This window comes from Podarcis tiliguerta (assembly GCF_965153285.1).
Source record: "Podarcis tiliguerta genome assembly, chromosome: 2".
In the NCBI taxonomy this organism is placed as follows: domain Eukaryota; kingdom Metazoa; phylum Chordata; class Lepidosauria; order Squamata; family Lacertidae; genus Podarcis; species Podarcis tiliguerta.
In genome coordinates, this window is record NC_139535.1 from 110,344,164 (window position 1) to 110,371,396 (window position 27,233).

The 27,233-nt window shown below is 43.1% G+C and overlaps 1 protein-coding gene and 1 long non-coding RNA gene across 3 annotated transcripts; one reads left to right on the forward strand and one right to left on the reverse strand.

The window, feature by feature from the left end:
- On the reverse strand, positions 1-6,618 carry LOC310672215. Its single transcript, XR_014508472.1, has 3 exons — positions 6,543-6,618; positions 1,338-1,614; positions 1-173 (listed from the first exon to the last, which is right to left on the reverse strand). It is a non-coding gene; the product is annotated as an uncharacterized lncRNA (long non-coding RNA).
- A 146-nt stretch (positions 6,619-6,764) lies between these two features.
- Positions 6,765-19,740, forward strand: HOXC11 (homeobox C11). 2 transcript variants are annotated; one of them, XM_083429031.1, is made up of 4 exons: positions 6,765-7,183; positions 8,723-8,969; positions 15,447-17,304; positions 18,748-19,740. In XM_083429031.1, the coding sequence occupies exons 3-4, from the start codon at positions 16,626-16,628 to the stop codon at positions 18,978-18,980; spliced, it is 912 nt and encodes a 303-aa protein (XP_083285157.1). In that variant the 5' UTR covers positions 6,765-7,183; positions 8,723-8,969; positions 15,447-16,625; the 3' UTR covers positions 18,981-19,740. The 2 variants fall into 2 exon arrangements, with proteins under 2 accessions (XP_083285157.1, XP_083285158.1); XM_083429032.1 differs by having other exon boundaries at positions 8,723-8,847.
- Positions 19,741-27,233: the final 7,493 nt, after the last annotated feature.

A 27,233-nucleotide genomic window follows, 5' to 3' on the forward strand; every position in this document is an offset into this window, starting at 1 on the left:
CACTCACAAGGTTTCTCTCTTCTTTTTTCACTCTCATTTCTTCGAAAGAAGTACCCACACAAATATCATTTCTGCCTCTTTTACTGGAGGTGTGCACGGAACGTTGGTTGTCATATGAAGACTGTTAAGGGCTCCACAGAAGTGAATAGGGTTCTGGATCATCTCCAACAAGCCTGGATTGTATATAGAGGCATAAATTGTGTAGAAAATTGTGGATCGGTTCACCTTGAAGAGGGAATGCTTGGTTCCAAAGACGCTTAAACACTCACCCAAATAGATAAAACTTATTTATTACCAGTGAGTGGCTAGGACAAATTGTTGCTCGCAGTAAAAGTGCGTATTGTTCCTCAGCTTGCTTGCTGCTGCTGCTTCTGCTTCTGCTTTTTTTATATAGGGGTGTATTTCATAGCTATGGCTTTAAAATGAATTCATTAAGAAGCGGAAAGTATAACCCCATCTCCTGAATTGCAAAGAATAATTCTGCCTTCAAGAGAATAAGGGGGGGAAACCCCAACAACAGGCACACACCCAGTTAAGTTGTATTTCAGCAGTGCAAATTATTCCAAAATAATGGGAAATATGCAAAAGCGCATAGGCTTGATCCAAAAACAAGTAATACTTTATCCTTATCCTTATTATTATTATTTTACTATAGGTGTTCTCTATACCGAAAGGGTTGTGAGCAAATGTTTTATGTGTTATCGGGGGGAAATAGAGAATTTATCCTCTGGGGCTGAACATATGCACATAATAGTCATTGTTCAGTGCAGAAAGATGGTGCAAAGCGTAATTATATATTATAGATCTGAAGCGATGCTTACTAGTCCCAAGAAAACCCCAGCGATGTGTTTTGCTTGCTCGCCAGTATCAGGTAAGCTCCACACGCATCACCACCACAACGACCATCCAACATTCAGGACGGGTTTAACACGATGTCCTTTTCCTTCTTATTACACCACCAACAGCAGCAGCATATCGCATTATACATAGTTATTCCAATGGAACTTGTTCCCAAGTAAGAAGGCAGATTTTATGATCCGGATAACAATGCTAACAAGTATTTGACACATTTCCTTCAAGTTACCAAGTAGGGAAATGTTAGCATGGATTTTTTATTTTTTTAAAAAAAGTGCAAGCCAGTGATTAAAAAAATATTTTATTTTAAATTATTAAAACGCCATTGTCTCGTGCTAATGTGCAAATGTGGAATACTGGTTGGCCTGCCTCCGCTTTCTGTCTGTCCATCTTATCCATCTGTCTGTCTCTCTCTAATCCCTGTATCTATCTTATATTTCGGTAAGCTTAGCCTCTGCAGTGACTGCCACATATCTACTTACTGAGAATTCATAATCGGTGCTATTTTGAAGCATATATAAGACAATTGAAATACTGTTTCTCGCGGTTTCCCGGACGCACGGGATGTCTTCCCTCTTGACAAATGGTCCCTCGCTTGGGGGTCAGCAAGCCTTGGTCTTGGACTTCACGCAGGATCTGCGGCAAAGCTATCTGTCTGTCTCTTCCCTTGCCTTGGCTTTCATCCCGTCAACGGCTGCAGCCAAAAATGTTTTGCAAACATTCCCATGCTCTTCTGGTATTTTGGAAAGACCCCGCAGGCTGAAGAGAAAGCAAAAAAGATAACATAACAAATCTCGCCGTGAAGGGCATTAAAAAAATGAAATTCCATTATATAGGGTCATTCGCTCGTGTATGACACTAGGCGCCATTTGCCACGTACAAACTGTGTCTATTTTCGAAAAAGGATAGGCTTTGTTACGAATGCGTCTTCTTTCGGGACACCGAAGAGCAAAGGGCGATCAGAAGATTGGGGCCAGGCGTGTTCCGGAGGAAATATTATAGCCCTCATTATTAATCTCTCCAACCTTTTTAAACGGAAAGCTTAAAAATGAATATTCACATAACATTATGTAAATATTAATATAGCACCCTATATTAATGGCACCCTAGGTACGCTATCATATAGGTGCAATGTGGGAGTAGTAGAGTTAGTTACACAAACGGGTGCGATCTACTCAAAATTAAAAGCTCTTTGAGTTAATCAGGTGTTTAACTCTGATTACACTACCGTAATCAACAGGACTTTAAAGTGGTTACCTTTTCTTGGATTCTTCATCATGATAATGATAGATCCTATCCAGTCAGAGTTAAACACACTTTAAGTCCCATTGTTTTCCATTTGAGAGGGCTAACACATCAGAAGAGCTTAAAACCACATCAGAGAGGGCTCTTAGATGTTGCTAAATGAAAGCAACATCTACTTTCCCCTCATTTCTGATTTTATTTCTATACTAGTCCTCAGCCACACCAGAAGAGATATCCCTGGAGGGGTAAATAAATATCTTAACAGTACTGATGTGGGCTTACCTCTCTTTAGCAAATGCAAACACAGAGGATCAAATCCTTGCCATTGGGATTAAGGAAGTGTTTCAGCCCAGGAGGTGTAACCATCAACTAGCTCCCCTGGCAAGTGGTCTGCCCTGCTCACTTGTTTGGAAGTGAGATTGCAATTGAAGCTATGTGCCAGTGCATTTACTCAGGGATTAGGGCCAGGGGTCAGCAACCTTTTTCAGCCATGGGCCGGTCCACCGTCCCTCAGACCATGTGGGGGAGGGCAGACTATATTTTGGAAAAAAATAATGAACAAATTCCTATGCCCCACAAATAACCCATAGATGCATTTTAAATAAAAGGACACATTCTACTCATGTAAAAACACACGGATTCCTGGACCGTCCGCAAGCCAGATTGAGAAGGGGTTTGGGCCGCATCTAGCCCCTGGGCCTTAGGTTGCCTACCCCTGAATTAGGCAAACAGAGGTCCCTGAAATTCCCTAGAAGCCATGGCCCAAAAACAGTCTTTTCTGAATACACCTGGAGCACTGTAGACATTGTGCAGGGCTAGCCTATGCTTGGGCCTTCTGTTGTCATCCCAGTGTATAATTCTGGTCCTCATTCTCTTCTTCCTCACCCCGAGGCTGCAGTCCTATATACACCATGAATAGTCTACTGTGGTGTCCTGCAGATGTTGGACTCCAACTCCCATCATCCCTGACCACTGGACATGCTGCCTTGGGCTGATAGGCTTTGGCAGTCCACCACACCTGGAGGGCACCACGTTGCCTAACCTCAACGAGGCTCACTTCTGAGTAGGTGTGTATTGGAATGCGCTGTGAGTGAGTCCAATATTTTATTCTCAAAGTGGAAACCTGCTAAACAAAATCTCGGCTGCTACATTATCATCTTACACTGTCCCTAGCGACATTGCACTCTTTTAAGTAACATGTGCCATTATCATCAATATGCCAGCGCACCTTTTACTGAGTATTTTCTCCCCCTTTTATATGGGTGGGTTCATAAATACACAATCAAGACAGAGTGGGAATAATTAGCAATGTTTACCAACATATGCCACCCACGCCACCTTTGAATCCATCTTACACCACGGGATTGGGAAATGAAATAGAATACGAGTAATTAGTTTTAAAGCAAATCATTTCAAATGGAAACTTATAGGTAAAGCCTAATGAACTGCAGAGGGGGTAAAAAAATAAACCCTGATTTTTATATGACTTGGTTGGTAGCAAGGAGACACAGCAATATTTTACTGTTGAGAGAATAAATTAATTAATATGTCTGTAGCAACCAACTGCAGTGGCTTCATGGCTGACTGCATTTAAACGAGATATATGTATCAAGCCTCGCTGGTGTTGTTAACAAGAGTGATAATAAAGATGAAAAGGATAGGAAAGATACAAAGATGGATACATTTGTATTCCTTGCAGGAGCCATAAGAGTTTGCTTAGAATTTCTTAGAGCCAGCCTTTGTTTCTGTGAGGTTATGTTAACCAGCAGAGTTGATGAATCAATTAAAGAAAACCACTCACTTACCAACAAACAAACAACAACATGAGGTTATGTCTACGTGTATCTATTATTATTATTCCCAATAACCTTAATTTGAAAGGAAATGTGCACACAGTCTAGCTCGAGTTAAGGGCTATGGAGTTCTATAGATTTCAGAGAGATGTGCTCCCTCATCCTACCCCTATTTATCTATTCCCAAGTAAATGTGACTGCCTATAACTGCAACCTCAAAGCAGGTGTTTAAATCTCTCCCACTTGAAAGCGATAAATTTTGCAGCCGGATCCTATCCAGTTTTACTCAGAAGCAAGTTGACGCTTAACTTGGACTGAGTCGTTTTCCTATATTTGGAAACTAGGGCTTTCCCATAATTAAGAGTGAAGGTGGCTTTAAAAACTCTCCTTTTATGGCATGCCCAAAAGTTAGAAATCTCATTTGCCTTTCTGGAACCCAAATAAGACCACATTTGCATTTAAGAATGTTTGTTTATGGGTTGGCTGGGTCTGAAACAGACGGACTAAAAATACTTTCCCCCTTTAATAAAGTGATGTGATGAAGGCCTTGTGGTAGTTGATTGTTGTTATGCAAGCAGCCTGGGCTATATCTGAAGATCTTTTAAGAATCACAGCCAACATTAATCTTCCCAAGGGGGGGGGGGAAGCATCTTTGTAGTTGTATCCAAGACCCTCCCTTTACCTTCTCCAAACCCGTGTTCGCTGGAGATGAGATGATAATTAAAGGGCATGTGAAAATTCATCTCATTGTGATGAAGAACTATTAATCTATTATGAGGCTGTGTGAGGTTTTGAGAAAGAAAGAATCATTAGTATTATTAGTATTATTATTATATGAAATAGGGTGGAGTAGGAGGCAGTCCTAATAACAGCCAGCGCCTTCCAGACTCACCATCAAAATCTGCGAGAGCTCTGCCATTTACTGCAGTTGAGGAGTGAGTTCCACCGAATTGTCCTTTAAAGGTTGCACAATCAGCAAAGTCCTGCTGCCGACACCCCTTGTGTCCCTCGAGAATTCCTGACTGAGTGGGGGCAAAATATTTGCACATTCTGCATGCATTTGCGTGGTAGTGCAACTTTTGGGGGCAGTGAGGGGCCATACAAAGCAGCCATAGGAATAAAGGAATAAATATTCAAAGGAACAAATCCTGGATGTAAATGACAAAGGAAAACGCATGTACTCCGTCTCAGAGGTACACGTAGGGCCACCAAACGAAGGGCTTTAAACACCCACAAAACACACCTCCCAGTAGCTGCTGCTAAAATCAAAGGGAGCCGGCAGCTTTGAAATGAAGGCGACGATTAGCCCGCCAAGACCGGGCAATAGGTGGTTGTGCTTGGCGACAGAGACTTGAACACGTTCACCCTTTTTCATGCTTATGATGAGTCTTATTAGAATGTTGTGTTTATCCACGCGCGCGCACACACACAAATAAACATACAAACAAGCAAACAAACATGCTCCGCTTGCTATGCCAGTTATCTGCGTCAGAATGTAGAGATACAGTATCAGCCTAACAATACCTATAGTTTACTGCCTCCTCTGTATTCCTGAAAGCGCAGGATCCAGTCAAAGTGAAGCGCTTGTAAGTCCCCTTGTTGTCGATTAAGCACGTGCTTAATTCTTCCTCGTTGAAATTAATTGGTCTTTGGTCGTGCCTTTCCTAGTTACTCATCTATATAAACGACTGGCGGCGTTGCATCAGTGAAGTATGCGGCGCTGATTTTAAAAGTTCTGAGTTTGTGAAAGATGCAATAACTTGGTAGCCATTATTACTCGGTTGGTTTAAAAGGGGAATAAAATGACTTAAATGGAGACGATCGCCTAATACGTGCAGTGGATCGGGATCCATGACCCGTCTATCGATAGCGCTCCATTATGTCTAGGTAACTGACAAGGAAAAGGATATGCTATATAAATTATATTATATGATCAGCTACAGTCTCGATTCCGCCCCCCCCCCCAACAGCCGCCACCACCATCATACAAGCCTGAACTCCCCGCACTGACAACCACGGACCTAGCGTTTTCCTGGGCCCAAACCCAGCATTTCGAAAAGCAAAACTAAACCTGTTTTCTGCACTCTGACAAACTTTTTGCCACTGTTGTGATTTGGCTGCTGCGGAAATGGCGAGTCAGGAGACTCTCCTTAAAAAGGAAAGCAGGGAGGCTACACGCGCTTTCTTTTTACACTTTCCATTTCAGATTGACGTAAACAAAACATTCTATAGATTTAAATAAAAGCAGAGGCGATTTTCTGAATGGCCTCCTGCATTAAAATTAGAGTGAATTCGTAAATCGTCCGTCCTCGTCGTCGTCATAATGAAGAATTGCTGTTTTTTTTTTAAGAATATGGACAGATAAATTCATTAAGAGAAGCGCCGGCCACCCCCCCACCCAGTCACCCAGCCACCCTCTACCTCAAGGCCACATTCAACCGCAACAGCTCCGGACGCTGTAATCTATACGAAGCCCGGCGTTGAAGGACCCCCTCTTAACAACCCTTTAATACAGCAAACTAAAGATCTGGGGAGACCTTTGTTGATCTCCAATGATGAGGCCCGCCCCCCCTTCTTCTTCCTCCTCCTCCTCCTCCTCCACCCCCCACCCCCACTCCGTCCCCTACTGTAGTTCAGAGAATATTGTACCTCGTTTGCCGCAGCTTAAAAACCAGCAAATGTGTTAGCAATTCTGCGAGACCTTGTCTGCCCGGTGCTAATCTTTTTTTTTTTTTTTTTTTTGGTCGGATGACTTCTGTTTACAACAGTCTGTCTGGGTGGGCGGGGGCCGCCATTACAAAGTGAAGGTCAAGTTAGCATCCTACCTTATATGGTATACGGCGGTCCTCCATTTTCATGGATTTGTCACAACAGAGCTAACTGGCCATCGCATTTCTTACCCAAGTAAACATATGGGTCTCTGTCTCTCTTTTTAAACACCCCCCCGGCCCATTTCCCCCTCTCTTTTACATCACCATTCTTATTTTGAGGGAGGGGGGGGCTATCTGAATGCAACGATCAAGAGGAAGGCTGTGGGGGTGCGTGGAGGGTGAGACTATGTGGGAATGAGACCAGAAGTCCGCATGACGACCGCTGCTTGGAAAGTTTTTTTTCCCCTCCCTCTCTCTCCTCCCCCCCCCCTCCGGGATTGCAGACTTCAAACAACTCCTCTTTCAGCAAGATGCAAACACGTCTGCGATGGAGGAAATTAAACGTCATAAAGAAAAGCCCAATTAGGGTTTAATGTCTCAACATTACGGTTTCCTCCAGAAAACAATGAAGTTCGCTCGGTAAGGAGAGGGGGGGAATGGGTGGGGGGAGGGGATAAGGGAAAGGAGGGTTTAGATTTTCTTGTCTTAATCGTATAATCTTTAAATAAAGGAGGAGGTGGGAGGGATGGGGTGGGTAGATCAGAGCGTCTGAAATTAATAAGAGCGGAAATGAGGGGAGATCCTGCAATGTCTTGAGCAGCCTGTCTACTGTGGAAGGCTGGATTATAGACATTCTCATATCACAGGTTGTCCGTCGGAGGTCCCAGAACGGGCCTAATTGCGCACAGGAGATCTGCCAGGGATTCGGAGGTTAAAGAGGGGAGTGGGTGGGTGGTCTTTACATAGATTGAACCGATAAGGTGATATCGCGACAAGGAAAAAGGGCTGGATGGAGGAGAGGGGAAGGGAAGGGAAGGGAAGGGAAAGGGAGGAAATTTAAAGACAGAGAGAGAGGCGAAAGTGGGTGGCTAGTGGGTGAATAAAGAGGATTTATTTATTTATTTCCCACCCACCCACCCACCCCCAAAAGAAAGCGCCCCTCCCTCTCAGTGGCAAAGCTGTTCACGTTATGGTAAAAGATAAGTCTTCCTCTCGAAGGAAACATATGAAAAATGGCTGGAGTCCTTGTTTTGGCTGAGACGGAGGAGAAGAGCAGGTTCGCTTCTTTACCACCGCAAGATGGTGGAGGGGAGCATGAGAATTAAATCTCGATCGAGGTCAACCCATAATTTTAGGCTATCCAAGTAGCTCCCCCCCCCCCGCACCGCTTCCCATTTTCTTCTCGTATTGGCAGCGACGTGGGAGTGCGGTGGGGACGGTGGGGGTAAGGGAGGGAAAGCTGCAAACCAAACAAAAAAAACCCCACGCCCTTGCAAGAGAGTAGATTTCCAAGGGACTCAATGGGACTTTGTTCCCAAATAATATCATAGCAAGATCATAACCGCAACGCCGGGGCCGCTATAAATTTCGCCTGGGTCTATGGCCCTCCTCCATAGTGGTAGCGGATACAGTTGTTACTTAGCGGAGGCGGCAGTGCCGCAACGCCTCTGAACAAAAAAAAAAGCCCAAACCCAATCATTTATATTGTCTTGACACCCGGCGTTCGTGCGTGCTGTTTAGCAAGGATATTGTTGTGGGATGGGCGAGGAATATAACAACAATCGTTCTCCTAGTCCATTAGAGAAAATGAACAGATTTCCCAGTGACAGTTTCCAAAGCCGCTTAATCTATACAGGGTGCGCGCGCGCGCTTGTGTGGCTCTTCCCAGACTAATGCCAGATGTGCGTTTGCAGCGCTATCTGCAGTTCTTCCCCGTTTTGAACTTCCAGTCCTGTTTATTTGTTTGTTTTGGGATTTCTGCGTGGCGCAGAAGGCACGGGAGAGCTTTCTTTTGATTCGTTTGCCCTGCATGGCGGAGGGAACTGGTAAGCAGGACTCCAACTCAAAAAAGACGGCCTCTGTTTGTATTTTTTTTTAAAAATCAACACGGAATATACTTGTCCTTTCCTTTCAGTCCCACATTATCAATTAGCGTTGCTTTATTTTTGTTTTAAACAGTAGCCTACTTGCAACGTTACCTACGATGCGAGTCACTACGAGGAGACATCCTTATGTGCACATCCTTGAAGTCAACGGGAACTCCGAGTTTAAAATATTTAGTATCGCGCTGCTAGCATTTAAAGGTATTTTAAGAACAAAGCCAAACAAATCTGCATCCTTTTCCAACGTGCAGTGGACGCACAATTTCGGATTTGGTCTCCCTACAGCCACCCCTCTCGCTTACTGAAATGGACAATGCGACCATGTGAGTTCCTAAACTCCTTACTGTAAAAAAAAAATATATCCTTTTATATGCAGGCACAGAATAGCAGATTTGAAGAAGTCCCAAAGGGAGTATGTCTGATAAAGAAAGCAGAATGATGGAATGTGCGCGTGAGGGAGAGAATATAAGCATCAAACAGCACTTCAGACAGCTGGTTCTGAATCCTAGTAGGATGAAGGCAATAACTAAAGCGATATAAAGTTACTAAGAAAACAGATATTTTAAATTTCTGTTTCGTAAGTCACTCTGTATGTATATATGTATAAAGAGAGAGTGCGGGGTAGAGACGAGAGAGAGAAAGGAAGGAAGGAAGGAAGGAAGGAAGGAAGGAAGGAAGGAAGAAAGAAAGAAAGAAAGAAAGAAAGAAAGAAAGAAAGAAAGAAAGAGTCTGATGTTTAATAAAAAGAGGGGGACAGCCGTAATACAAGTAAATGGTCAAGGGCACGATCCAGCCAAAGACGGTCACTTTTAAATTAATTTCAGGGTGTGTGTGTGAATAAAGTATGTCCCTCAGTGACATTGGTGGGATTTAACTGTGGCCGGATCGTGACCACAATAACTATCCGACTTCATAAGTGGAATGGCATACAGAGAAATACAGCATTTGGGTTTTGTTCCGAGTAATTTTTTTAAACTAAGTACCTCATTTTAGAAATATAATTTGAGATTTCAAGAAGGGTTTCCAAGCGAATGCACAAGACTGAAAGTTAAATGCATTTTTGCACACTCTGGATCTTGACTGGATCATTTAGATCTTGTACTCCACTGAAAATAACTCATCTACCGCTAATTTCTAGAAACCATGAGACATAATAATTCACCAGATTTCAAAACAAAACAAAACAAAACGAAAAGCACATATAGAGTCATGCGTTTGTAGTTGCATTTCATGCGAATTTCCAACAATTGATGTCTGTAGATGCGCTTGTGGGCTATCAAGTTACTTTCAACTGTTCTCATATGCATATATTGAGGGACACATAGATTTCACAAGAGAGAGAGAGAGAGAGAGAGAGAGAGAGAGAGAGAGAGACTGCCTTGCGCACGCGCACACGTCCCCATGCAAACAAAGAGGCTGATATTTCATAGCATTGCCAAAAGGCGCTCTGAAGTAATGAACATTCCTTATTGCTGGTTTCTATGTTTGCAGAATGTCACCACACAACTATCCCAGGCATTCTGTTTCATTTTATTCTGATAAATGTGGATACTGGGGTTGATTCCAGCACTACTGACTTACATCGGGGAGCGGGAGGATAAGCTATTGAAGTTTCTTTCCCCCCTGTAAAAACGTTGAGATTTCACTTTGATCACGGTGTGTCTGATGGGAACAAGGCAGCCTGCTGGCTGAAATGAAAGAAACCTAGGTATCAAGGTAGACTAAAAAGCTAAAAAACATCCAGCTCATACACACAACCAAAAGCAGAACGTTTCATATAAGTTAAACCCCTTTTGGCAAAATCTCACTCACAGTGGCTGCTATGTCTTCCTTCACACATACTAATAAGAAGCTATCCCGTTACAATAAAGCTTATATCGTGCATACGGAGATATTTGCTAATAAAACTGAACTCTCACGTGAAACAAAAATTCCTTGGATGGGACTTGATGGTCCACATCCCGAAAACCTCATCCAGATAATAAAGCATTTTTTAAAAAATCTATGCATGTCTATTCACTCTCTGCGTGTTGTAGAATTTTATTATTTAAAACGTTGGGTGCTTTTAAAACGTTTGTGTATTATGTTGGTCAATGGCCCACTTTCTTTTGAACACAATCCAGTGCAGCTATTCTTTTTGAAAGGAACCTGAAACACACCGAAAATTGGCTTCTTGGGTGAATTACTAGGTCCGCTTTCATTTGGAAAGCGGAATAAGCCATTGGCAAACTCCAATGAACTTGGCTTTGTAGCGTATATATTCAAGTGTGTCTGGACCGGAAGGGTCGGCCAAATATGTTGGCGTAAGAGTTCCTTTTATTCGCTTCTAGCTTGCTAACTAGTGGAACTGACCTAACGATCCTTACATGTATATTGATATGGCTGCAACCCAATGCACGTTTTTCTTGGGAGTAAAGCCAAGCAACCCTCTGTAGACAATGGGCTTCAATCGAACTTGCTTGTGTGCATAGGATCAGACCCTACTGAGCAATCACTGCACTTTATTATTCATTGCAATATGCCAAGTATCATTTGCAATCCTCCCAATTATGATGGTTTATATTACCCCAATAATGCGCAGAGTAGAATTCTGCGTGGGGCATCTAGTCAGGGCATCCCTCAGCGCAGCTACACTGCTCACTGTTGACTTTGCGTGTGGCTGGGAAGCATACCGCTTATCAGCTTTTATCTTTATTGGGTCCACATGATTTTGAACTTGCAACCCTGGCCTGTGGAAGATCTGAAACATTCTCCCCCTCCCCGCTTCCCCGCTTTGAATCGTTAGCAGCTTATGAAGTCGTCTTTAGTAGGCTGGCTTATATCCAATTAAATTTATCTTTGCCATTGGGGGACAATAATATTTTCCAAGAGCTTCCTACTTGTAGCTATTGTCTCTGGCCCCGGATTTCCTGAACACACAAGCAGTCGAGGATAATCTGCTTGCTGGCGAAGGTTTGTAGTACCCTTTGGCTTGATTTAAATACATCGGGGTATTTTATTTTTCCTTGGGAAGTAATTGCATCGCTGTTGCACGGGGAAAAAAATCATTCCTAGGCTGTGATCCCAAACACATTGACTTGTAAGTCACTTGCATAGGATTCAGCGGGACTCAGTTGCTTCCAGTGCGCTGCATCGCGGAAGACTCACAGGTCACAATCCTAAAGCGTCAAAAGTTTGGGATTCTTTGGCCCATAGAAGGCATGCGAAAACGGCTGCTTGAAATGTTTGGGTGGCTTCCCATCCCCAAACCTCACAAAAGTAACCCTTCACCCCCTGTATAGAGAACCTATCTTATTGTAGGCCGTAGAAATACCTTAGGGGCGTCCGCTTCATTCTGAAATTCGGGGGAAATCCGCCAAGAAAAGGCCAAAAGGCAAGAGGTAAACAACATTTTCGTGACCCCATTTCTCCCTAGGAAAAGCTTTAGGGTTGGGTAGTACATGTGCCTATGACTGAGATGCTGGGAGATGGGAAAATAGAGATTTAGATTAGAATATCTACATTTATGCATATTCTAGAAGGTAGTCTTTGTGTCATAGTCTGCACATTTCTAAAAGAGAGACCCGTATGACGATCTCTGAATGAAAGCATTAATCGGTGTGGACCATGAAGTTAATCGAAATTTGCACTGATTTACATATGTTAATTTATCTCCCAAACTGATAAGAGGACGATGAAACTAGTTTATATGAGATCCAAGGCGGGTTTCGACCACACCTACAAATCTTTGCCGTCCATAGACTAGCTGGCAAATGTTTGTTAGTTATTCCCAAACCCGCTTTGGCCATCGTGTACCGTTCAGTCTTGATTCGCTTAATATACACAAACAAACCCAGAGACCGGAGTCCTGACCACGATGGGAACATGTCTTTGGCCAAACCCGCCACAACTATAATCCGAGCTGGGTTCTTTCAAAGTTCATTTTACCCACAGAAAAGTACGTTTCCTAGAAAGTCTTGTCCACGTGGATACAATTTTCTGCCTAAATAATAATAATAACAATAACAAAATACTGGAATGTGTTTATAGTGTGATCTTGGTTCTGTCGGGCAAATGACCCGGCAACAGAAGAAGGGAATGTATTGCCTGATTAACACAGCAATGCCATGTTGAAGTACACTTGGCGAGCCACAGACAACCAGCCGGGTGAACATATACATATGTCTAATTACACCTAGGAAGCTCTGCCTGGCAATTGACACAATCCTGTTCTCTCTGCCTGCTCTGCTCTTTCTTATGAATCTTCATAGTGAGTCACACCATCACACAACTTGGGGAGACACTGTCATAACGCACCTACTTCGAAAGGTTTTTTCCTTTTTTTACTTCTTCTCTCCCTCCCGTATATATTAAAGAGGGTTTTTAGACAACTAATTAAAAAAAAAAGTTTTAAAAAAGTATTTCTTGGCTGTGAATATGAAATCTATCAACGAGTAAAGCACTCAAAGAACTCTACGGTTTATGCTCAATGGGCTGTTGGTTTTTTTGTGTTGTTTTATATATTTTTTTTTAGTGGAGACCAAAAGGAATGTGAGACTTCCAGCCTTCATTCTTCTGTTTTATGGTAGTCAGGGAATTGACTTTGGTGGTTCAAATTCAAGTGCTGTGGCTCCACAGCTGTCTTTTCTGTGCTTCTTCGCAGGAAGCCGACAAATCCTATACTTTAAACCGGGCTTTAAAAAACACAACGGCACTGGGGCTCGCTTGAGCTTATATCTACCTATTAAGAGCAATAAATTATTCGCACACCTAGAGGAGATATCCTGTGTGTTATACCCCACATGCTTTCAACAGCCACCCGCTTTAGACCCCTTCTGCTCGCCACCAATGCAGCCGGATGAGACACAGGAGAAATTTCTGCCCCACTAGGAAAAGTGGAAAGAAGGAATAAAGAAGAAGAGGTGGGGGGGGGGGAATGGACTGGGGCAACTCACTTTGCAAGGGATGTTACAGAACCATTCCCAAACAGCACCCAGCACTGCAAATGTATTCAGTTTCCCCACCCCACCTCGGGCAGGTTCAATAAATAGGGTTTGGTAAGAAGGAGTGCAGAAAAATAATGATCCCCGTAAACAATATTTTTATTAGTTTGTAGTTAGCATGAATATTGCTGCGTAAAAAGGGGTAGTTAAAGGCTCCCTGACACTTTAATTAAAAGTTTGTGTCTAAAGCAGCATCTAACTCATAAACGGCAGAGCCAAAACAGACCATCCCTGCAGAAGCCTTGCCCTACTCCTGTCCCCCTCTCCCCCACACAACACACACCCATCTCTTCTTCCCCATGCGCAGAGGTGTGTATTTGGTGAGGAGGCTCAGAATGGTTTGGAACCTGGAGGCGCGTTTATCTGAACCCTCTGCGGGGGAGGCATCCTAGTCCAAAGACGCAGAACAGTCGAAAGTGATGAACGTCGCCCGTAGACGTATGAAATTAAAAGGACAGGTTGATCAGAGGGCTTCACGAGAAAGAGAGAGAGAGCCGCCATGTTTTCTTTAGGTTTTGTCTGTAGGATCACTTAATGAAGACTCTGGATTCGAAAGGAACCCACCCTATAAAAGTCCCACTGTGGTTTTTAAGGCTTTGCTTCAGTCCCGAGTCACACACGACCTTTAAAGATTTTGATCTCCTGTCCGATATAGTCAGTTTCCTCCCCGTGACCGAAAATCATTTTTCGTTTCGGTCATTCTGTTCATTAATCTCATCCTCCCTTTTTGGTTTCTGCAGATGTCCCTTCCTTTCCTGGGGCGTCTTCGTCGCTGCAGACTGCTTAGGTATCTGTTCTACCTGCTGACTAAACTCTACCTGGTGGTTTTAAAAGTAAAAAGAGCCTCCCAGATTAAAATGAATTATGGGGCAAATGAGGTCATCGCAGAGCGTCTCCTTTTGTATCCCAAGTTGCTAGATTTTTCTTCTTCTTAAGGATTTGTTCAAGGCTTACCCAAAGGAAAAGCTTCACAACCACAAAAACCATAACGTTAAAAAACAACAACCCCTCAGTTCCCACATATCCTTATATACCAGCCCGCCATGTTCCTGGACTTTGTTATTTGTTCCTGAGAGTTTAATTTACTGCAACACGAATTGACAGGATATCACTAGTAAAGTCATTTTGCTCTCCTGATGCTGTGTGAATTTTGTTATGAGGCTTTTAAACTGTCCAAAACTGGAGCCAGCGATGGAGATTAAGGCGGGAGGATTCTATGTAAACAAAGCAAAGTTGTTGGGTCCTACACACACACACACACGCACGCACACACACTTCTTTGAAAAGAGCAAAGTGAATTAAAAACAGAAATAAAGGCAGAGATGAGAGCAAAAAGACAACAGAATATTGGAGATATTTTGCATCAGGTGGAAACTAAACATTTTTATTTATTTATTTGCAGACCAATTACAGGACCTTTTTTTAAAAACACAAATGAAAAAGTTGTCAATTCAGGCGCAAAATCTGTTTGATGAGCCTGTGTGATGTGTGCTCCAGATCATCTGAAAGACAGGAGAGTTTTAAGCACGCATCCTTTGTTTGGGGGACTTTACTGGATATGCCAGCAGCCTCTATCAACTGTCAATATTCTCTAAACGCCTTTATAGCATGGCTTTCTGGATCATGACTGAAAGAAGACACTTTAGGTTAACAATTGTCTGAAAGTCAGGAGGAATGTTCTACAAGACACCTTTTACAAATATTCCTTCTTCCAGCTTTAAAAATCTGAGGGAATTGCAGGGGGGGCGGTGAGAGACTCCAAGAGCACCAAATACAAGGACAAATGACTTTAATAAGAATCCTATTTATTTTTTTCAGCGCACCCCCCTGCCTTTTCTTTCGCTGGCAGAATAAAGGTCGCAAGGCACCGTGAACATACATTGATTGACAATAAACAGCTGCATTAAATATTCAATATACCACTCTTACATAATAAATATTTAACCAAACGTTAAAGGGGGCTTTCGAATATTTATTAGTCCTATGTCCTGATGTATCCTCCCTAATTCCAATACTCTGAAGTCATTAAGCCCATGCCTCAGAGGGTTCAGGTTCGGGCTTAAATCCCTAGAAAAGTTTCAAAGTTTATTCGGCTCCTCGCATATTTGGGATATGCTGCTGGAGGTGTGCATTCTCTTTGGCAGATTAGGTGTCCTTATGCATACATGAGATCCATACATAGGCATCTAAGTAATTAATAAACGTGAGAAACTTGCCAGTTGCTCCCCTATATACCTATCTGTTCCAAAGATCCCACCCACACCCACTATATTGGGATGTGCCCCGGACTCCTGGAGCAAGATCTTGAAAAATGTTTGAAAACTTACTGACGAATCTTTATCCAGTCCCCTGGGCTTCTAACAGTTGAATCCACATTTTTAAGAAAAGAAAAGAAAAAAGACAGAGAAGAGAAGAAGGAAAAGGGAAATAAAAGAATATGTCTGATCATGCCTAAAATGTGACTTGCATGGAAAGAACCCCCTAAAAAAAAAAGTAAGAGAGGGAAAATTACAGTTAACACATCCTTTAGACCCTCCCTCGCCTCCTCCACCCCTGAGCTACCCCCACCCAACCCCATATCTGAATCCTCCTGAACAACTGAAAGCAAAATCCAAATAGGAGAGAGAGAGAGAGAGAGAGAGAGAGAGAGAGAGAGAGAGAGAGAGAGAGAACTTCGCCAGCCATCCCCTCGCTATCTGCTTTGAATGCTTACAAGGGGTGTGCCTGGAAGAAAATGAATACAAATCTGCGATTGATTTTCATAATGTTTCTGCGGTGTTTGAAAACCAATCGTTTGAACCTCTGAGATCTTACCTAAGTGAACCACTCCTACGCTTCTAAGTGCTCCAAACTGATATATGACAATATCTACTTTGGATCACGTGTCCTGGAGAGAGCGACTAAGACGGATAGCGCGTCATCTCGCCTTCCCAAATTTTTCCCCCTCTGCACATCGGATCCAAAACATCTATCTATAGGAGCAAGAAAAGGAGAAAGATGTTTAACTCAGTGAACCTAGGAAACTTCTGTTCCCAGTCGCGCAAAGAGCGGAGTGCTGACTTTGGAGAGCGAGCAGGTTGCGCTTCCAATCTCTACCTCCCCAGCTGCACCTATTACGTCCCAGAATTTTCAACTGTGTCATCTTTCTTGCCACAGGCCCCCTCTCGCCAAATCTCCTACCCTTATTCCACTAACCTCTCTCAAGTGCAGCCAGTGCGAGAGGTCTCCTACGGGCTAGACCCCTCGAATAAATGGCACCATAGAAGCAATTACGCCTCGTGTTATTCCGCGGAAGATCTGATGCACAGGGATTGCCTCCCGCCTTCCACCATGACCGAAATGCTAATGAAAAACGAAAGCGTGTACAGCCACCACCACCACCCCAGCTCCAACCACCCGGCGTCCACTGGCTTCTACTCCAGCATGAACAAAAACAGTGTCCTCCCGCAAGGCTTCGACCGGTTCTTCGAAAACGCCTACTGCTCCACCGAGAACCCGCCCGAGACCTGTTTGCAGAAGACCGAGAGCAAGCTGGAGACCGACTCCCAGCCCACCGCGCTGTCATCCCGCGGCGACCAAGGCGTAGACCCGGAAGACGAGGAAGAAAACACCAACCCGGGCTCGTCAGCTTCATCCTCCTCTGTCAACAAGGAAGGGAGCAAAACCAGCAACTCGAGTAGGTAGAGAAAGCAGTAAATGGAAAGGTTAAGGGACTAGCCCGCTGTTTTGTCGGTCAAATTTTATGTGGAGTTTTATAAGCATTCAAAGGATTTTATTATAACCTACAAAGCTCTTTCTTGCAACGAGAAGAATTTTTACGATGGGAAAGGCTCTTTGAGAAAAATGGAGATGTTAGGCGCAGACACAGTATCTCAGAGTCTGTGAAATTTTAAAAGCACACCATGGTGACAAATATTAACTTTGATCATGAACTTACATGAGCATTTTAAAAGGATTTGGTCCCGGGCTTCTGAGGGTAAAAGGCAATTGGGCAGAACACTGCTCTTGCTTCCTGTCCTCGCGAGGAGGCACTGAGAGATGCACGCGAGCGAGCGGGGGGGGGGGCGGGTGGTGTTATTTTTTCCCCTTATTGAAAATGCATGCAGAAATTCAAATATATATCTATATTGCTATGAATGTGGGGAAAGGGAATGCAACGTTTTCACGTCCTCAGTGCATCCTGTGTTGTCGTTCTTGCTCCTGTTGTTGCTTTTCTTCCTGCAAATTGCATTGCTTTAGCGTAGTTCTTTGGGTGATTTCTTTTCAAATAGACAATGCTTATTTTGCTATTAAATGTGTTTACCACACACACACACACACTTTAAGTATATTTTTATATACTCAGATGCCTTTAGATATTCGTATGTAAGTGGGTTTATTTTCATTTTTAAAGCAACAACAACAACCCTAAATCGAAGCAACTGATCAAGCAAATGCATTATGGATGTTTATTTATTTTTTCATTCATAGGTGAATGGAATGCTAAGTCCTGCATGAACTTACACACCGGCACACACACCCACACCCAGGCGCGCGCACACGTTGTATTTGCAATTCTGTTTGCTGCCTTGGGGAACACATTGCTTCCCATTTTTTGACTGCTCAGATATGTTGCTTTGATTCTCTCTCTGTGTATGTGTGTGCTGAATGTATTTGGAGGGTGGCGTTCCCGATAATCAAAAACTTATGCAGAGCAGAATTCTTAGCCCTCATAGTTCTAACGCTGCTCCTGCTGACTCTGTAAGAAAGGCGGCAGATTTGCAGTTTGAACGTGTATGCTTCCCAGCTGCTTCGCCGGCTTCCTCCCCCCCCCCCAGCAGTTATTGTTGATTATTGCACTCAGGAATCCCTTTGGAAAATCCCCCCAAAACAGGGCGAAATGATCATGGGCTGGGAACAGGAAAGGCTGTCTTCATGGCTGTGTTGTGGTACACATGTCTGTTAGGATGTTACACATGGCCGTAGGATGTGCTTCCAGATGGGTGTGCGTGTGAGAGAGAAGCGATGCATTTGAGCTCTTGGTGATGGGGGGGGGGGTTATTGGGGCTCTGTTGTGTCATTTGCTTAGTTATTTTCACTCCCTCCTGGTTATATTTTTCTCCCTCCCTCCCCCCTAAAGGTGCCCCCCGCACAAGAAAGAAGCGATGTCCCTATTCGAAATTCCAAATCAGAGAGCTAGAGAGAGAATTTTTCTTCAATGTCTACATAAACAAAGAAAAAAGGCTGCAGCTGTCCAGAATGTTGAATCTCACTGATCGACAAGTTAAAATTTGGTTTCAGAACAGAAGGATGAAAGAAAAAAAACTAAGCAGAGACCGCCTGCAGTATTTCTCTGGAAATCCCTTATTGTGAACCTCTTTTGTATATTATATATACATATCTATATATATATATATAAATAAAAAAATAAAAAATACATCCTCTGCTCGTTGAAGTATTCTGTGTATGAAGAAGGGAAGTTGCAAGCACGGTTTGACTGTGGAGTCTTCAAGCAACCCTCAGAGTTTTCAACCTTCTCCGTCCTTCCTTATATTTGTATGTTTGGGACCTGGTTCAGGGTTTATACAGTTTTCCCGATTACCTAAACGTTGAAAGGACTTGAATAGTGTACGAACTTTTAATTTAACGTTTAGTCTTGAAGAAATGGAATTATTTTTATCATCGGTGTTTTGTTTTGTTCAGTTCATCTTCATCATCACCATCATCATCATCATCTATGTTCGATGGAGGAAACTACAGTGCTGTGTCCACGACAGTATGCACCTACTTCTCCTTATTTTGATATGCAAGTTGATGATGCATCTACGCAAAAGCACCTCCCAAAGACTCCCTGTCTTCGGTTGGGAGGAGGGCTTTGTCTGAGTGTGCGTGCAGATGTGTGTGTGTCTGTGTGTATCTACCCACACGTGTTCATCCGTGCACACGCACTCCACTCCATCAGGGTTCCACTGCTGTACATGCCAAGGACTGTTGTTCATTGAAATCTAATTTAAATAACCGGTCCAAGAATTGGTATCACTATAAGGATGTGATTTCCATTGATTCCCTCATGTATCTTTTATATATTCATATTCTATGCAGTCCCAGGTTTGATTTTTTCTTTCTTTCTTTCTTCCCCTCTTTGCATCTGGAGAGAGGGTAGGGGTGGGGGATGGGCGGGGGGGGGAGGAATGGGGAATGGACTACAATAAATTCGCAATAACTGTCTCTTAAATGGTATGTAAATGCTTTTTTCCCTTTCTTTCCTGGACGTGGGAGACCAAACTGCAGCAGCAAGAACAAGAACAACAGTAACAACCACAATTATAAATAAATCTTTGTGTATGTAAAGAAGTGAATCCCGGGAAACTCTGTGAAATTCTGTGGCAAATAAAGACATTTCAAGCTGTTCTACATTATGATTTTATTTGACCATTTTATTAGTATTTCCCTCTTAAAAGACTCATTGCGGTCAACGTGGCATGGACTTTCCTATGGCCAAATGGTTAAATTGTGTGTGTGTGTACCTACGCATGCATACATATATATATACTGTATATACGCACACATACGTATGCGATATGATATAGCCAAATTAATATGAACCTTCTGCGTTTAACTAGACATTTGTTGTGGAGTTCATTGTTTTCATCATTGCATTCAAATTTATAGGAATTTCTTGGCCCAATAATACAGCCCTGTGCTTGGCTCCAGATGTCTTTGTCTGTTTTCCCAATGTAGTTAATCTTTTTATTTCTTTTCCCTTTTCCCCCACCCCACCCTGGAAGAGAAATATATTGCAATATGCTGAAATTGGTGCTTAATGAGCAATATTGCAACGTGCTTTTCCCCCTTTTTCTTTTTAAAAAGCACAACTAATGTGATGTCTGCTAATGAGCGCATCTCTGATTGAAAACACAAAAGAAGCGGAAATTTTCGTAATGTCAAGGATAAAGTACCTCCCCCTCCCCTTTTGCCTCTTGCAATGCACAAATGCAAAGTCAAGTACTTAATTCCTTCTCTTAAACAAAAACAAGTTCAACTCACAGACATAGGGACAGAAGCGCAATTTTACGTTTACAACTCCTCCCTCCGTTAAATAAATGTAATTTTCTTCACAGTGATAAGGGAATGCGCAGGAAGACGCTTTCATCACTAGTTGAATGTATTTTTAAAATTTTGTGTGGTGGTGGAGAATATAACAATTCTGAATGGTCAGTCTGTCTCCTACTCTAAATCTACCAATTGATTCTTGACGAATCCTCGTGTTACTCACATTTGGTGTCTGAAGGTGTCTCTAGCTTAAAGGGCAAGCTGTAACAAAATTATATTCTCCTTCACAGGCAATGTGAGTTCCTCACGGGTTGCTTCTAAATGCAACCATTTGCAACGCAAATACTTTGATGTTGCCTTTTCGGTTTGATTTGTCAGCGATGGGGAAACCCACAAAAATGTGCTTCGTTTGCAAGAAAAGAGGCAGAGAGAAAAGAAACTTTAGCTTCCTTGATAGATCCATCTTCCAGTTCGCCATGATGCTATCTGAAAGGGTTATGTTAACAGGAATGTTTCTCATTAGAAGAGATGAGGGGGAAAGATTATGTGTAATAATAGGGGTATGTGCGTGTTTGTATATAAACAGACATACAGACATATACATACACGGGATGGAAACTGCTTTATTTTTGCATTTATCTGTTTTTCTCCCTTCTTCCTCCTGGTGCGTGTGTGTGGTGGCGCGGTTGTTCCCTGAAGAGTCTGGCGAATACGGATGTAGGGCCTATAACCTCCCTCTTCCTTGGATTAGACACTCAAGGTCTACTGTAAATATGTCCTTGTCACGGGCGATTCTTTGGTTTGTGGTGCCCAGAGCACAGAAGGGTGTGGGAAGTGCATTGGAACCCAAGGTGGACCAAAGAAGGTCCGAAACAGCCCTTAGGAGAAAAGTGGAGCCAAAACCACCCCACTCACACGCGGGGAATACAGAGGAAACAAAATGGCGCATCTTTCTGATGGGGGAGAAAGGCGCCCGCCTCTCTTTAATGGGCGACTTCTAAACTTTCCCAAGGTTAGGGAGAAACTTAAAACGTAGGTGCAATAAGGTGCCCATCGCCAGGTCAGAAAGTCCAGTCAATACCCCGTGACTGCGGCCGTTGTCTGGACAAAGGGGGCGACTAGTCTAGACATTGTAATAAAGACTGCAGCACTAAACAGCTTAATTTTTCCTTAATTACCACCGTCTGGCCATAGAAAAAGACTTCCGCAGTAAATAGTAAACAAATAAGGGTGTCTTTGCTTAGCTTTCTTCCAGTCCCCCCCCCCTTGCACACACACACACACACACGCTCTGACTCCTAACTTTCCCCCTCTCCTCTCCTCTCCGCCCCCCCCCCATCCCACCTCCTTTTCCACGTCTTTGGCTGGGGCTGCGACACAATGAAACTGGAGGCCTAGTTCAAAGTTTTCTCGAGCTAAAATGGAATGCCAGTTGTAAAATCCAAGTTTATAGACCATGTGGGACTTTACAAGGGTATTAAGCAGCAGTGCGAGGTAGGGATAACCCGTTAATGTTCTTCGGGGTTTTTCCTTTTTCTTTTGGAAGGGGACTATTTAGCTAGGGGAGTGAGGGGGTACCATTTAGGAGCAGGGGTGTAATTTTTTTAGCCTTCTGCCTCCCTTCCCTCCCCAAAGTCGAGGCATCTAGCGGCAATATAGCCTAATAGCCAACTGTACTTTATACGCTAGCGTTATGTTGGTTGCATTGTGTTTTGGGGTGGGGGGTGGGGAGAGACGAAGACCACAAGAACAACAACAAAAAATGTGAATATATGATGTCTTTGAACTTCAATGGAGTCAAGTCCATCACCTTTAACCCTTTTGTAATAAACCGGAATCAGAAAGGCCTTCAGATTCTTTTTTCGTTTTTTTTTTAAATGTTCCCGCCTATTGAGTTAAGAGTCCAGCAGCAGGCGGCGATACGTGGGTGTGGGTTTGTGGGTGTGGGATACACACACACACACACACACACACACCCATTTGAATATATATGGACTCACGCATTACAAATACCGATTTCGAACCAAGCCTGGTGTTTATGGTACTTAATATTTAACTCAGTTGCTCAGCGATTTAATATTGCTTGGAATATTGGAATTCTCTCTCTCTCATTCTCTCTCTCTCTATCCCCCCCCCCCCTCTCACAAACACACACACCAGCACACATTCAAGCTTTATTATTGTTATAAACCTTTTGATATCTTAACGCATGGAAAGTTTTTATAACTTTGTTTGGCATAAAAGTTTTACAAGTGCCCCTCTCCTCTCTCTCCCTCTCTCCCCCCCTCCTTCTTTTCCTCCTCCCTCTAAATTCCTAGCACGCATTTGGGGCTTTGCATAAGACAACTTTATTTCTCGCTCGGAAGGTCCATCAGGATAAGGTCCTCTCCCTCATAGGCTGGGGATCTCGGTGTAAAGCCACGTTAATGGCACACAGGCTAATTGCGAAGGACCTCTCGGTGTGACGTGCAAACACACAGCTAAGCGAACCTGTTTCCTGTCCCCCTGCCTGGAATCCCTCCTTAACGTATTGGAAGCTGCTAGGAGGTGACATTGTTGGGAGATATAGCTCAGAGTGAGGAAGGTGAGGGGCGAGTTTTTTAATTGGATTCTGGGCAGGACTTATTCTGTTTTTAAATGTTAATTGGAGTGCAAGAAATAAGTCCTCCCGTTTTGTTATTGTTGCTGTTTGTTGTTTGTTTGCGAAGTGCAAGCTGGTCCCCCCACCACAACCATCAGTGGGCACTAGAGCTGGGGGAGATGGAGATGTGTGCGCGTCCGGGTGTATTTCTGCGTGTGCCTGGCGTGGTTTGTGCAGGCTACAGCTTGTATGTTGAACATGGCAGTTCACGGGCATGCAGACCCACGCACCTCTCGGCAAGTGGTCCCAGAGCAGCCCAGAGAACACTCCTCCTCCTCTGAGTTCTGGAGTTGAGAAACATAAACTTGACTGTGCAGCCTGCTCGCCGGTGGCATCATGTAAATAAAGCAACCCTGTTAAGCAACCCAGCAAAAGAGCCGCCAGACCAATCGCCCTGGGCAAAGCTTTCCACCACCACTGGAGGTCCGCAAAGAGTTTGGACTTTGGGGCTCGGAAACTTGGCCTCAATGGACCCTGGAGAAGCCTGTCGAGGACAGAAAGGGGGCAGTGGCTTTGGCAAGTGGACTTGAAGCTCCTATCGCCTTGAGCCGGTCTTCTTCGCCTGGTTGTGGATTCGGGGAGGGGGGTGACTTTCGCCGCTCTGCTTGCAAGTAACTTCTGCAGGAGGCACCTCCGAGCCCCCGACGAAGAGAACCAGCCATGCCTGCGTGCCTGTAAATAAAATGCCCCCGCGATCCCCCATTTTGCTAGGGCGAGAGACTCTTGTGGGTCGTTAAGAGCAACCTCCCTCCCCTCCTCTCCAAAAGCATAATTGAATGTACGATTAATTTTGTCTCTTGCCTTTCTTTGCACATCTGATGGGCACAAAATTGGATAAAGGGGAGGTGGACTATGATAAGGCCTATTTTTTCCTCTTTTTAATATGGATTTGTGTATGAATGCAGTGGGGAATGGCATTGATAGCAATACAGCAAAAATAGGCCCCCCCACATCCTTCCATACTTTCAATCCCCCCATTTAGATAATCCTTATATGAATCTGAAGTTTACTTTGAGAGCAAAATTGATCAGGCTTTCACATTATATCATGCACCATCATTCTTGCTATATATTTTTCACAAAAACCACCCTTAAAATGGCGTCTCATTAAGGCCTCGTTTATACTCTTTTAATAAAGTTGCGAACTATACGGATGTTCAACATATGTTAGACCCAAGCAGGTCTCTCTGCTTTTGATAACCACCGAATTACAACATGAAACCACAAGAATGTGGCTTGCAGCCTCGGAAGACTTTCGAATCTCTGCTGCAGCGAATGAAAATTGATCACGCTGTTGATAGGAGCCGTACCCCCCCAAAAATGTATATGTATGTTTATTCTGGCGAAAAATAAAATAATAAAATGAACAATCAATGTTGTTTATGGACTGAAAGCAGAACAAAAAAAGACGCTTCTCTACGTGGTTAAAATTAAGTCGACAACATTTTAAAAGAGCCGATCTAAGCAATACATGTACAGTCCCATCTGCAGCCATTCTTTTCAAACGTTTTTAATGTAAACCTTATGTCTCGGTTCAAACGATTGCTAAAATAATTGGATACCCTTGTGCCGATCGAGTTTTTTTCCACAGAAATTGCACCTTAAAAAATGAGCCGCGGCTGCGGCTGATATCAACATTACAACTAAGGATATGCTAGTGTGGGCGCTTGCATATATAACTAAACTCCCTGAAGCACTTATCGCTTCCTATTGAAAACACCTATACTGAATTGTTAACTAGTTGAATGAAATAGCATCCACACGTCGTGCCACAGATCTTTGGAACATAGCGACGCAGGATACAGACTTTAGGTGGACTTATAGCCGAGGTTTTGTTTGAACCGACGGCTTCTCGCTTTGGAGAAAGGATTCCAACACCTTATCACTATTAATACATTTTAACAGCCGAGGGCAAAACTAGGGAAAGAATACATATTTCGAAATAATCGGGAAATGTGTTTTTGCACATCTTATGCGATAGCCTGCCCGGTTATATACTGCCATTGGAGGAAAGACAGTTTCTGAGGTCTTTTGTCGTTAGTTTGTCTTTGGGTTGTTTTAAAAACAGGTAGTTAACTAATTCTGTGTATCCTAAAATTCTTTCATTCCGCGCGTTTTTCTTTTTTCTTCCCCACTAAGAATATAACATTGTTCTCTTCCCTGGGAAAAATACTATTTCTTTCATTCGTATTTTTAAAGTTTTCTTAGAAAAAGAGGTAGCAGCGGTGTAAATGAGCACGTATTTTTTGAAAACAATTGAACTACACTTTAACCCAATAATGGAACTAAGTCAGAAAATCCTTCGAAAATACCAGGCATAGTACGATGGTTTCTCTCCTAATAAACGCAGCTTCGAATGGTATGACCCCCTTCAGCCTTCTCTGCTTCTTTGTCAACTTATCAAGCTAATTGTACGAAGTAGTTTGCAAGAATAAAGTATTCATAAGCCAGATAGGTATAAAGATAGATATCCCCTCATCTATCAGGACCAGATACCCACACCCCAAATTCAAAGCTTTTTTCACATCACCCTTCAAGCTGAAATTGGAACGGTATCAGGAAAAATCAGATGCTAACAAATAGTAGGCAATATATTCACATTATTGCTTCTCTTCTCAGTGTGTGATTTTAGTTAAGAAGAGCCTGACGGATAAGGCCAGCGGCCCAGCGACTTTGATGTTCCCAATGCAATCTTTAACATTGCTTAAACTCCTTTTTTTTTTGCATTCTGTGTGCATTGGGGATATGTGTAACTGTATACACACACGTAGAAAGAGAGAGGGAGAGAGATAGGAGCAGCAACTTGAATACTGTCACTGGTGTGTGCGAACACCACGAAGTAACTCTGGACAACTTTGGTCTCCACCATGCAAAACAAAGAAAGGTGGCCAACCTCAGGCCGGTCTTTTGGTGACTGAAGATTCTATGTTGGAGGTAGAAATAACTTGAGCACTTTTCAATACCACCTCAAGGAACATAATATCATTCCATAATTCTTTGACTTAAGTTACTCCGAAAGAAGGAAGCAGTATAAGAGGGATTGTAAAGTTTGATAGATTTCTGGTGGTGATAGTTTACAGTTTCTAAGCCAACATCTAAAGGCGTGGGTTTTATTTTTGCATCACTGTTATTGTACTCTAGTGTACTTTGCCATAAATCAGAATTATTTCCTCCACAACACGGGGCATAATACCAGGCAGGGGGAAAAAATACAAATTTAAGGTAATCATTAAAGTGTTGCCACCAAATACTTCCTAGAAGCGAAAATGAATGCTCGCTATAAAAATGTTAAGGGGGGGAAGTTGGTTAAAAAATACAATGGACGTAAGAGACACTTTCCACGCATAACTCACGGTTAAATAATTAGAAGGAAAAGGGAACAGGTAAAATATTATGTGCAAGTTTGAGATGTGCTTTTACGTGAATTATTGGACACGTGCATCTTTTTTCTTCCTTGCTTGCTTTTTTGGGGGAGAAAAATTCTTTAGATTTTTATGGGAAATGTGGTGCTCTGGCAGCGCGCCTGTTTGTGTTTCCCACCCACCCCATAACCCCTCGCAGCCGCGTGCCCTCCGTCTCCAGCCCAGAGCAAAGCTCTAGGAAGGCAAAGGGTTTCAAGGCTCCTCGCCCCCTCTTTTGGGTCAACTGAACTGTCTGCCTTTGGCATTCACAGAGAGAGCAATCAGACACCAAAGACAATAGCAGGACCGTCTGCAGTTTGCCTCATATGTCCAGACACTGGGAAGAAAGGAAGGAAGAAATCCCCTAATTATTTTTTTTTAACTCCTCTTTGACTTTTTTAAAAAAACCACTTCCTGGCTTTTACTCCCGCGAAATCATACCGAAGTAGCCACAAAGCAAGAGAATAAGACACTGCCGAACCCCACTCTACATGTGAGCCAACTTAAAGTCTACATATGTATAATTTCCCCC

Coding starts and splice junctions, on each gene's coding strand:
- HOXC11 (XM_083429031.1), top strand. CDS start 16,626: ATGTTTAACTCAGTGAACCTAGGAAACTTCTGTTCCCAGTCGCGCAAA. Junction 17,305..18,747: donor GAGCAAAACCAGCAACTCGA/GTAGGTAGAGAA, acceptor TCCCCCCTAAAG/GTGCCCCCCGCACAAGAAAG.